At 36.5% G+C, this 12107-nt stretch overlaps 1 protein-coding gene and 2 long non-coding RNA genes across 4 annotated transcripts; 1 reads left to right on the plus strand and 2 right to left on the minus strand.

The window, feature by feature from the left end:
* Nucleotides 1-561: 561 nt before the first annotated feature.
* On the minus strand, nt 562-2243 carry LOC109704548. Its single transcript, XR_002214427.1, has 2 exons — nt 1831-2243; nt 562-847 (listed from the first exon to the last, which is right to left on the minus strand). It is a non-coding gene; the product is annotated as an uncharacterized LOC109704548 (long non-coding RNA).
* Nucleotides 2244-3232: 989 nt separating this feature from the next.
* Nucleotides 3233-9800, minus strand: LOC109704547. Its single transcript, XR_002214426.1, has 3 exons — nt 9727-9800; nt 3358-3549; nt 3233-3243 (listed from the first exon to the last, which is right to left on the minus strand). It is a non-coding gene; the product is annotated as an uncharacterized LOC109704547 (long non-coding RNA).
* LOC109704546 lies at nt 9712-10406 on the plus strand. Of its 2 annotated transcripts, XM_020225293.1 has the most exons (2): nt 9713-10014; nt 10051-10406. In XM_020225293.1, the coding sequence occupies exons 1-2, from the start codon at nt 9820-9822 to the stop codon at nt 10261-10263; spliced, it is 408 nt and encodes a 135-aa protein (XP_020080882.1). In that variant the 5' UTR covers nt 9713-9819; the 3' UTR covers nt 10264-10406. The 2 variants fall into 2 exon arrangements, with proteins under 2 accessions (XP_020080881.1, XP_020080882.1); XM_020225292.1 differs by having other exon boundaries at nt 9712-10406.
* The last annotated feature ends 1701 nt before the right edge of the window (nt 10407-12107 follow it).

A 12107-nucleotide genomic window follows, 5' to 3' on the forward strand; every position in this document is an offset into this window, starting at 1 on the left:
TATTATTTTACACGATTTACTCAGTGAGGAAAGCTTGTTAAGCTACACATGTAGCTATTATACTCGGCTCAAATTTCTAAAGATGCAATTTTCAAACGAATAATCCAACTGAAACTCAAATTTGTTCTAAAGTGAATGCGATATGCAATCATTCATGCAACAATTTCAGTTAGATCTAAATCATGCAACTTTACACTAACATGTGCTAAGGCACTAAGCTTTACATGTACAATTGCATTAGAACACCACAGCTTGCACAAAGAGTAGAAAATTTGGTGGCTACCCAGAAACCTAAAGAGAACAAAGAAGAGTTTAATCAATCAAAGTTGCAGCTGGAATATCAATTGAGTACAAAGGCCATCCAAAGTGCCCTCATAACCAGTCAAGAAGGCTCGAGCCCCTCTCAATTATCACAACGATTTGACATTCAAGGAGAAGGCCATCATAAATATTATCGTAGACCACACAGGACAACAATGAAGAGAAAATATGTATAAAAGGCAACAAAAACCCCACAGCCAGCAGGAAGACATAGGAAACTAAATCAGCACGTGGAAACCATACCAAATAGACTAAATGAATCGAGATGAAAATAAATTCTTCACAAAAATAGAGTAGAAGCGAAAACAAAACCTGATAGTGAAAATAAATATACTTTGCTAAGTCTTCCCTATCCATCGAACATTATTAGATCACCGCAGAAGACTTTTTTTTTGCGTATTAGATCACCGTCGAAGTCTTTCTTTTTGCATAGCAGGGAGCAACCGGTTGCCTACAAAGTAGGCCATCCAAAGTGTCCTCATCACCAGTTAAGAAGCGTTGGGTCGATCGCAACCATCAAAACCATCTGACATTCAAGGGAAAAATGTCAATATAATGTGTATTCAATTCCCTAAAGTTTAAGTTTTTTGAAAAATGTCAATATAATGAAATGAAATGAAGCCTTAATAATTAGCACATTTTTTTTCCCACAGCATTATATTTATTCGGCTCTTCTCATAGAACATTACTTAATCCACCCAGAACAGCATATGATGAGTTCATGGTAAGAGATTATATATATAGGCTAGGTATCTAATTAAGCAATAGAACATTTCAGATATAAAGGAAAAATATAAGCTTATCCACTTGTTCAAAGAAAAAAATTCCCACACTTTCCTTAACTTATCATCATCGCCTCAAAGAAGAGCCAACAAATAGAAAGAAACACCAAGGAATGAAGGAAACCAAGAATGAAGAAAACCAAGTAATATTAGTAAAATAACGATGTATCGAAGCAGTAGAGGCCATCCAAAGTTACTCCATTTAATGCCAAACAAAAATAGGAATAGAAAACTTCAGTACAACCAAACACTTGTAAAGCTGGTTGTCCACAAATTATCAAACCATCAAACAGAAATAAAATGCCCAAGGGTCATATTTGGCCACCAATTAAATATCAAGTGATCCAATTCCACAACCCATACCTCATGAAAATAAAGAATGCAAAAAAGAGAGCTGCCGGCAAATACTAAATCAGTAGGAAGGCACCACATGTACACACTTAAAATTATAGAGTAGTAGAATAGCAAGTCGACAATGATGGTTATTTGTGGAGTCATCCATTATGCATGATTTAAGAGATGCATGCTACGATTGATCTAATGACTAAGAAGGTTATAACACATGAACACTTTCATACTTATAAAAACATTCTAGTTGGATTGTCTCTCTCTCAAGCCTCTTATGCAATCAGTCTAGCCAACATCCTGTAATCATTAATCCTAATTGAACAACTATTACACATTCATATTGATTGAGGATTCAGATACAAGAAGGAATCCAAGTTACCTGTGGATGATCTCCACCACGATCCACCACTTCTTTTTACCTTAAATAAAAATAGGAATGGCAAATTTGAGTACAACTAAACATGAGGACATTCTTGTACCAGTCACCATCCCAAAAATCTAACAACATAAGCAGTTAGTATTGAAGTTTCAAATTAATTAATAGAGAAAAGACATCTTATGCATTGGATATATACAATTCTCGCAATTTAAAACTAAGGCATCAACTTATATTCCAAACAAACGGAGCACACAGTAACGGTTAAGGGTGGGCACTTTTCTTCTATGCTAAAAAAAATCCTAGCAAGAATTCGATTCCAATGTCGATGGCTAAAACAAAGAAAATTATTTAAAAAGTCAATAAGCAAGAAACAAACCAAACAGCAGTATAAATTCTGTTATAATGAGCCAAGGAAAAAGAGGGGGGGGGGATCCATCGACAATCCAATGTCGATGGATCCAAAGGTACTACATTTAATCTCAAACAAAGATAGGAATAATAAACTTCAGCACAACTAAACATTTATAAAGCTGGTTGCCCACAAATTATTCGACTATCAACCAGAAATAAAATAAGCAAGTCTTGAAAGGTTGCTGAAATAAGAAAGGGAAAAGAAATCGAATGCAGTTAAAAGCAAGTCGAGAACACGGAGATTTGACAAATCAAAGCCAAAAATGCAGTTTGGGAAAACCCCAATAGTTTAAAGAAACATGAAACCAATGTTTACAAAGAAAAGAAGAGTGAAAAGGAGCAGCAAACATGAGTAGGTATGAAAATAAATAAATAAATTTTGCTCAGACACACCCTTAGCCTATTAGATTGGCAGCGAAGCCTTCGTGATTAGTAGTGCCGACCGAGCTAGAAACCATGCACACGCCGAAACCATTCTTAGCACAAATGAGAACAACTAGTTGCTTAATAAGTAAGCCATCCAAAGTGCTCTCATTACCAATCAAGAAAGCGCAGCCCTCTCTCAATTATCGCAACCATCTGACATTGGGAAGGTCATCATCGAACGGGAGGAAAATGGGGAAGACAGTCTCGGGGAATAGAAGGTCCAAATTCTTATGACATTCAGGTGCAAGAAAAGTAACTCACAACGGACAAAACATTACTGTAAACCACACAGGACAGAACTACAGAGAGCAAGAAAGAATCCCCAGCCATCGGGTAGACATAGTAAACATCCAGAAACGAAAAACGGGGCTTGCGGATTCCAAGGCACATCTAATTTTTTTTTTTTTAACCATGCTGATGGAAAGGGGAAAGGAGGAGCCTGCGGATTCTAGGGCACTTTTTTTCTCTCTTTTTTGTTAAAATCATGCTGAAGGAAAGGGGAAAGAAAAGAGTTTTCCCTAGAGTTTCTACTTTATACCTCTGTAATGTAAACGGCCTGCAAGAGAAGGAAAAATTCTGTAATGTTTTATCGTTAGTATCTTAAAATATAAGCAGCGATTGAAAAGAAGTTTGATATCATATTCAGTAAAAGAAGATTCAAATAATAATAGAAGATCTACAAACTCTCACCTCAATTTTTCAAGACAAAGCACAAGAAACCTTCCATTCAAGAGCCTTCCAATAGGTGGCCCAAGTCCATACAGACCAGCATTTGTGTCAATCATGCCCTCATTGTCATGCTTTTCAAGAGCCTTAACACCTTCATATGTCTTGCACACAATAGCCAGCATAGTTTTCAAGCCTAAATATTCTGAGAGTAGCCTGGTTAACAGTCAAGAAAACCATTTGTAGTGTAGAGATGAAAATAGATAAGATGTGGATCAGGTATCGGCGACACCATATTCATATACTTATATCTTCTCAGAATACGAACGCATAAAAGGATCGATGTTGAAAATCATATTTTCAGTAGGAACACAAAGCAGATTATATATATCAATATATACACACTTATGCAAAGGGATAACATTTACCACCATTCCAGTGCTGCACCCCACCTCTCCGATGCCCGCGAAGTGCCATGCGATCGCCTCGGCATTTCGTCGAACAGGGCACTACTTTATACCTCTATTTACATGATCAGACATATCAATGTAAAGGAATAACATTTACCACCACCCCCAGCACCGCGGCCCACCTCTCCGATGCCCGCGAAGCGCCTTGTGATCGCCTCGGCATTTCGTCGAACAGGACGCGAGCGCTAGGGAGAGGGCGTGGGAGCCTGCGAGCCCTGTGGGGCGATAGGAGAAGGAGGCGGGGAGAGGGGCACGGGAGGCATACTGCGATAATTGTCCGCGCCTTGCGTGCTTTGCGGATCCAGAGAGGACAGGAATCGAGGGTAAGAGAGAGAGAGAGAGAGAGAGAGAGAGAGAGAGAGAAAGTCAGGGAAGAGGAGAGGGAGAGAGGGGGAGGTCAGGGTAGGGCCCGACAAACACCCGACAGGGAGGGAGGGGGGCCCGGATCGGAGAGAGGAGGGCAGCGGATCTGGGCCTACCTAGAGGAGAGAGGCGGGGCGGGAGGCACATGATCCCGCTCGGCGCAAGCGAAGGCATCGGGCAGAACTGAGAAAGGGGGTTGCTGCGAAGTCAACACGTGGCCACAGTAAATTGCATGAGGGAACCGACGGGCAGCGGCAGCATAGAGGAAGGGGGCGAAGGCCAGACAGGGCAAGCATTGTAGAGCAAAGCGCCACATGTGGCACCGGCGAGGAGAAGGACGACGATGGGCATGGCTAAGCAAAGGTAGGCGAGTACGACGCACGTGCGGAGGCGTACCGTGACGGCCACCGCAGAGAGAGGAGTTGGGACACGGTGCACACCGAGGAAGCTAGGGCTCCTGCCACACCGTGCGCCCGTGCGTACGGGTAGGGGGACAACGCCCCGCATCCCGCGGCATCTCCGGGGCCCGCGTTCGTGAAAGAGGAATCGCGAGATAAGGGATGGGAAGAGAGCGATTCGGGAGACAGGGTCCGGGAGACGCGGGTAGGGCGACACGCGCCCCTCCCGAGCACCCACGCAATGCGGGGCGAGCGCGAAAGCGGACAGTAGAGGGGGGGCGCTGAGAAAGCGCCACGTAGGCCACAATAGAACTGGGCTTTTAATATATGTATTGATGTATTGATTAAGCTTTCGGCCTTTGGATGAAGCGATGTACTAGTGGACGTTGAATAGTATAATCTAACGGGTGAAAATGGTCAGAGGAATAGATCTAACGACAAAAAACTTGGTAGCATCATGTGCTTGGTGCTATTAATAGTATTATAGCCGGACTCTCTCTATATATATAACTCTGATATCTTTCACTATTTCCCCTTCCTACGCCTCTCTTTCTTCCTCTCTCCATCGCCCTGCAGCATTTTCTTTTCTTCACTGTGTCACTCTTTCGCCACTTCGCCTTTCTATGCCTCTCTCTCTTTCTCTTTCTGTCTTTTTGTTGTAGTTTTTGGCTCATTATCTCTCTCTTCGGCTTTCCCCCGACTTTCGGGAGGCATACCATATGTACCCAAACCCGAACCCTTTGCCCTACATCTCTTTCCCATTCTTCTCTATTAAGCCACAATGCTCGCCTCAGTTGTTTGAACACTTGACATTTTTGTATGATCACCTAAGATATCTTCTCCCTTTTGCCATGGCTTTGATGAGTCTCATCGGTGCCCTCTCGCTTCTTCTCATTCTCCTCCACTTTGCAATTCAATTTCTTTGCTTTTTAATTCATATAAACCTTCTTACGACATTCTTGCATATGATTTAATATAACTGTCGCATAAGGAGACTATGAAGAGGAGGGATTAGGCTGCGATTATCATCTATATCTGCAAGCTTGAATCCGAGGTTGAGTTCTCTTTCTCTTCCTTGATTTAATTAATTATGGCTATTATCAAAATTTTCTTCTTATTCTCTTTTATTTTTACTCTACTTAGGGTTTGTACGTAGTCTCCCAATTGTTATTTTTTATCTATAGAAGTGCTATGACGTCGAGTTGTTGAAGAATTTTGAGCTCGGGCCCCGGGATCGAACCAAAGAAAAAAAAGAAAAGAAAGTCAACGACTCCCTAATAAATCCTGAAAATCCCTAATAAAGTGGGCACTGAGAAAGATTACTTGCAAACTATTTAAACTGATATTTTTCATTTGATAGTTATAGTACTACTGCTTTCTATATATTTAATGAGCTGCGTATTCAAGACTTATTTATCCAGATTATCATCGATAATCAATGATGCTAGAAAAAAATTGCTTCGATAATACCTGTCCGCCACATCGCGCGAGTAATTAAACTAGTAATTACTATACAACAAGCATCTCTAGTTCACAAAAAATGCCAGCTACCAAAGTATACAATTAACAATCTCGAGAAATATGCCAGCTATCGACAGTCCCTGGCGGAAGTGGCAAAAGGTTTGGTGGTTGATACTCGATGTCTCAAGTTCGAATCCTAGTTGATTCACATTTTCAGCTAAGTTTATTTCTAAATAAATAAAATAAATAAAGCGCGTAGCATGCTATCTATCTCTCGCTCTAGAGCAAGTGGCAAAAGGCTTGATGGTTGGTACTCGAGACCTAAATTCGAATTCTAGTTGATTGCACACGAGATCTAAATATAGGGAAGAGAAAAAAAAAAGAAGCGGGTAGCATGCTATCTATCTCTCAAAAAAAAAAAAAAAAAAAAAAAACAATCCCAAGAAATATATATTGTATACTAAATCAATAGTAACTCCAACATCATGGCACCAGAGGAAATTAGTGACTAGTATGTAAGAGAAGTGATTAAACATTCCAAAAATAGTGCTATTGAACATAGGGTTAGATCAAATTGCTATTGGAGCATCTACCCACCTGAATTGTGAAGCTTTTTTATCCAAAAATTTAATCTTTTCTTTACGCAAAGCTTAGGGTTGTCCTAGCAAAATAAAACGTTTGTTACACTTATTTATTGAAAACGCTTCTTTTCAAATTATATTCATCCTAATTTAGAGGCCTCTTTCGCCTATTGGATGAGAAAAATCACATTTTATAACAATATCTTATACACCAAAGTGGGAAAGTTTACGAAAAAAGTTTCGGCCTGTTTACAGTTAGATACAACAATTTTAAAATGGGTAATAGCCTATATACCTCTCAAAACATTAAAAATATTTAATTTACTCCTTTTTTTTTTTTAATTTCTAATGTACCACTCATATGTTCTTCTGTTATTCAAAAATATCTTTGCAGTTACCATCTGTTAAGTTATCTCGGATTAAACGTGAGTTAAATATCTACCAGAGTTAAAAAAATTAAAATACCTCTTTTGCCCTTAACTTAAAGACAAATAAGAAAAGTTGGTGATGATAGAGGGATATATTTAAAAAGATTATAAATCAAAATACTTCTTTTCTCCTAAGTTAAGGGTAAATAAGAAAAATTAGTAATGATAGAAGGTTATATTTGAAAGGGCAAAATAGTAATTTCACAGAAATAACGGTTATTGCTAAGAGTTCACGAAGAGAATTTTACTTTAGCGGTATATTTGAAATAATTTGGAACGTAAAAAGAGTATTTTTAATATTAATTTTCTAAAAGGGATAAATCAGAAAGTCGGAAACTTTTCAAGGATATATAAGCAGTTGTCTTATTTTAAAATTACAATTTTGCCCAGCAAATATACGAATTCAGCCCAGCAAGTCAATTGGGCTGGACTAAGCCCATTGAAGATTAAAATTAGAATATCACATTTTCTCACGACGAAAATTGACGCACCACCAGGGGTAGAGAGAGAGAGAGAGAGAGAGCCCATACGTATAGTTTCCATAAGGGCCTACGCATGTTGGGTTCCCAGGATGACATTTATACATAACTTTTTTATTTTTAGAAAATAAAAGTCTTTTTACATGAAATCCTATTGGTTTTGCGTTTTTACAAAATCCCACCATATTTTTAAAATTGTACTATTTTTTTTAAAAAAAGTAATCAAAGCTTCTTTATTCTCTGTCACCTCTCTTTTTTCTTTAGAATTTTTAAAAAGTACAACTGCTAGTCATAATTACATATATTTTTTTTTTAGAAAAGTATATTCTTATCTGCTACAGAAATAAAAGAGTAAAAGATAATAAGTAAAACTAAAATAGTGCAATATAAATATAAAATTGGGCAATACTAATGCAGATGTGCATAAATTTTAACATGTTAATGTTTCATAGGCAAAATAAAAATAATGCTACACATTTTAACATTCCAAAATTTTTAATATTTCAAATTTCTATTAAAAAGATCAAAATGCTGTAACTTTGACTGAATATTACACTATTCGAGAGTATGTTGTATAATTTTGATATTTATCACATGATTTGAAAATGATATTGCACAATTTTAAAATTTAAAATCTCAATAGAATTTAGAATTAAATAGATGTTATTTTTCTTGAAAAGAACAATAGACAAATCATAATTGGATGTCATATCAGTATGTACTTTTTCTCATGAGATGTGATTTCTCACCTGACACAAAAATAAAAGTAAATATAGTAAATAAAGAAGACTAGTATAACACAATTTAAAATTGTATAACATACTTTCAAATTTTTCAATATTTTGTCAAATAGCACCAAATTTTTCAAATGTTGCTGCATTTTGTTTCTCTAATAAAAATTTTAAATAATTCTTTGGTAATTCAGTATATTTTCAAACGGTAAAATAAAATTTACTAAAAGAGATTCAAATATTGGACCTTTGACCAAATGTTGCACTTTAAAGAGTATATATGTGGCACAATTTTAGTGTATGTTGCATAATTTTAGAATTTAAAATCTCAACCAGATCTAGCATTAACTAGATCTTATCTTTTTTAGAAAGCACAACTAACAAACTATAATTTTATGTACTTTTTCTCAAAAAAACAAATATTCTCACCTAACACAAAAATAAACAGAAATATAATCAACAAAAAAGTGCAAATAAGGCCTAAAATTATGCAATATAATCTCAAATTTTTAGTTTTTATCAATTAGTGTAACATGTTTTCAAAAATTGCAGCAAGCACGTGAAGATCTCGGTAAGCGCCTGCTTTTTGCACTTGAAGGCCTCGATAAGCGCATTCTACCATCTTTATAGGTAGAAGGATGTTTTAATTAGATTGAAATATTTTGGAATTGAATCTGCGAAAATAGAAAAGTGGCTTATTTTTATAAAAAATATAAAGCTAGTGAATTTTTATAAAAGAAGCCAAATAAAATTGTAGTGTAAATTGATTTATTTAATATCAATTTGATCTCAAATTTTTAAAGTTCACGATTCAACAATAAAATCTTTACTTTAGTTTCGGGGAGACACATTTACGTGAGTATTATATTAAAATTTAATTACTTTGTAAATTATTATATATATATATATATTTTATCTTTGGGTTAATAAAATAGCCAAATTTAGTATTTACAACGTATGATGTGTTTGGGATAAAAAATTTATGAACATACTCCTAAATTGCTTGGGGATTGTCCGATGGGCGCCACACGGCGAGCGGCGCCCATCTCAACTGTCTAGTAAAAATATAATTATTTTTGCTGAATTAAAATACTCAGGGTTGGGATGGGCGCCATTTTTTGCTGGGCAGTTGGATGGGCGCCACTCGCCATATGACGCCCATTCGAACAATTCCCAAATAAGATTGTTTGAGAAGTATGTCCATAAGATTTTTGACCGTGTGTTTGAATATATACGTATTTTATTTATTATATCTTTTATTTACTAAAGTAGTTTATAATATTTACTAGATGAGATCTACAAAATCAAATAGATGAAAAGGCTGTCATATTCGGCCTCTAATAAGTCACTTTCTAGAAATGAGATAACAACCAATTTGCTGAAAAAGAAAAACCTCATAACGTGTAAATTATCAGTTGATGACTTATTCGGATAACCAAGTAGGATATTTTCTTCAAAGTATATATATATAAATAAATATACCTTCTTGGATGGCTGCGGCTGTGGCTTGCTTATCCTACTTCCCTTCCTGCTTTCAGTCCAAACTCTATCAACCCCGCACCCCCAATACTTTCCATGGCTGCTTTCTCATTCTCCCACCACTCTCTTCTCATCACCATGCATCACGACCACCGCCCGCCGCTGCTACAACCAAGGCCCAGATGCTCCCTCTCTTGCCGAAGCTGCCACCCGACGGAGCCCGCAGGCGGCGGCGGCACGAGGAGCTCGGAGAAAGAAGATCAGAAGAGAAAGGAAGAGAAAAGATCAACATCAACATCATCATCATCATCATCGTCATCATCATCGTCATCATCATATTGGTGGAGACAGCTAGGGAGAGAATTTAGTGAGGCTGCAGGGAAGATGGGGAAGGGGGTGAAGGAGAGCCTCAGCCCAAAGCAGAAGGGTGACTGGAAGGACTTGTTACTGATGAGCTTCTCTTTCGCTGTCTATGTTTATATCTCTCAGAAGATCGTTTGTGCCTACTGTGCATGGATGGCCATGCTCAACAACTACTAAACTAATCACTTTTTAATATCTTTTCTTCTTTTTTTTTGGGGGGGCTTTAGATCTATGCATACAAGTGTTACTTTTGTTTATGTTCACTTGTAAATAATTAAGAACTTATTTATCCAAATAAATCGGTGAGTGTAGAAAGTGCATGAATTTATTTTCTGAAAAGTTTGCTCTTTAATTTCCGGTTTGAAATGGGATCTTGGAATTGAATCATGAGATCTATGGTGAATGATGCAGCATCACAATTACAAAGGCTAATTATTGACTTGAGACAAAGTATAAGGGGGAAATTAAAAAACTGCGGTCTCTAAAATGTAGATCTTGTTTAACAAAAATCCTTCTAGTAAAAATTAAAATAAAATCATGAAACACCATGTTGTCACTTTCATATCTTCAAATTAAGTTATTAAACATTAATTTATATTTTTATTGAGTCACTAAAATTTAATTTCACCATTTTTCTTATGAGATAATATATGATTGGGCAACTATTTGAAATACATCAACACGACGTAACAATAATTAATAGTCAAATCTATTATTCAATTTTTATATCAAATTTAGGAGTCAAGAGCTTCTCGAAGTAATGAATTAACAATCATGTCTTTCTTCCAATATTATGTTGTTAATAGATAGATTAGGTAGTATTTTATCATTTTGTTTGGAAAATTATAGAAAATATAACACCATTAATGATATAATTAACTGAAATAGAAATTAAAATTCAGGGACTTAATTGAAACAAATCAAAATTAAGTGGCCAAAACAAAATTTCACTGAAAGTTCAGTGCCCAACAGTGTAATTTACTCAATATAATCAAATTTATTAAAAATTAATAATTACATCAAATTTGATGATCTTAATTAGTCTTTAGCAAATAAAACTGGAATAACTAAAGACTAATAGTTTATAGAGAAACTTTTAGCTTCGTAAATATCATATGCCCATTTAAAGAAGAGCTCTTAGGCTATGTTGAAATCTAAAATTATATTTGGTTAAAGATTCTTTTATTTCTGAGAATAACTAAAAAAGAATTTGGTAGCTACCTGAAGAATAATAGAGAATAATAAAAATAAACAATTAAAAATAATATATATTGAGATATTATATATTATAATACATGCTATTTTATTTATAATAGTTGTTGGAATTAGAATGCGGTGAAAACTTACAAACTGAATAGTCAATGTATCCAGGAACAAAAATCAACCAAAATCAGATCGGGTTGCTTGTTTTACTAGCCTTCTTGAATTGTCCTTTTCTCGAGCTTCTAGATATTTCATGTATTTTCTGTCACGCCCCGCGACCGCCGATTTGGTCGGTTCGGGTACGTCGATCAGACGCCGAATGAACACAGCCTCCTCTATCTGCCCAAGGCTAACAACAACGAGATCATGCATGTAAACAGTTGCCCAGGAAACATTAACCTCATACATGATCAAGCAAGTACTACTATAAGCAATCAACAAAAGATAGAAAGAACTAGTTATTACAATTTAATTCAACATATACATCGAGTTTACATTTTTCATCTCCAAAATGTATACATGTTCATCCACAACCCTCCAAAATACATATAAATCATGTCCTCTCATCTATACAGGGTGTACTAATGCATAAAGGAGAGCTGCTAGCTAACTAGAGCGCTATGCCCTTACCCCGGTCCTCGCCCGATCCGCTCGAACTCGGCCCTGCAACCAAAGTAGGGTGAGAACTACAAATAGTTCCCAGTGGGTTCGGCCGCCGACTCCACCGATCTTCCTACTAGGTCTAAGCAGGCATAAGTAGATAGATAGATAGATATGAAAATGAGCTGCTACATAGTAACAAAACCTACAACATGCTA

Source organism: Ananas comosus, unplaced genomic scaffold (genome assembly GCF_001540865.1).
Source record: "Ananas comosus cultivar F153 unplaced genomic scaffold, ASM154086v1, whole genome shotgun sequence".
Classification (NCBI taxonomy): Eukaryota; Viridiplantae; Streptophyta; class Magnoliopsida; order Poales; family Bromeliaceae; genus Ananas; species Ananas comosus.

Bases quoted from the DNA above. Each gene is read 5' to 3' on its own strand.
- LOC109704546 (XM_020225292.1), top strand. From the start codon at position 9,820: ATGGCTGCTTTCTCATTCTCCCACCACTCTCTTCTCATCACCATGCAT.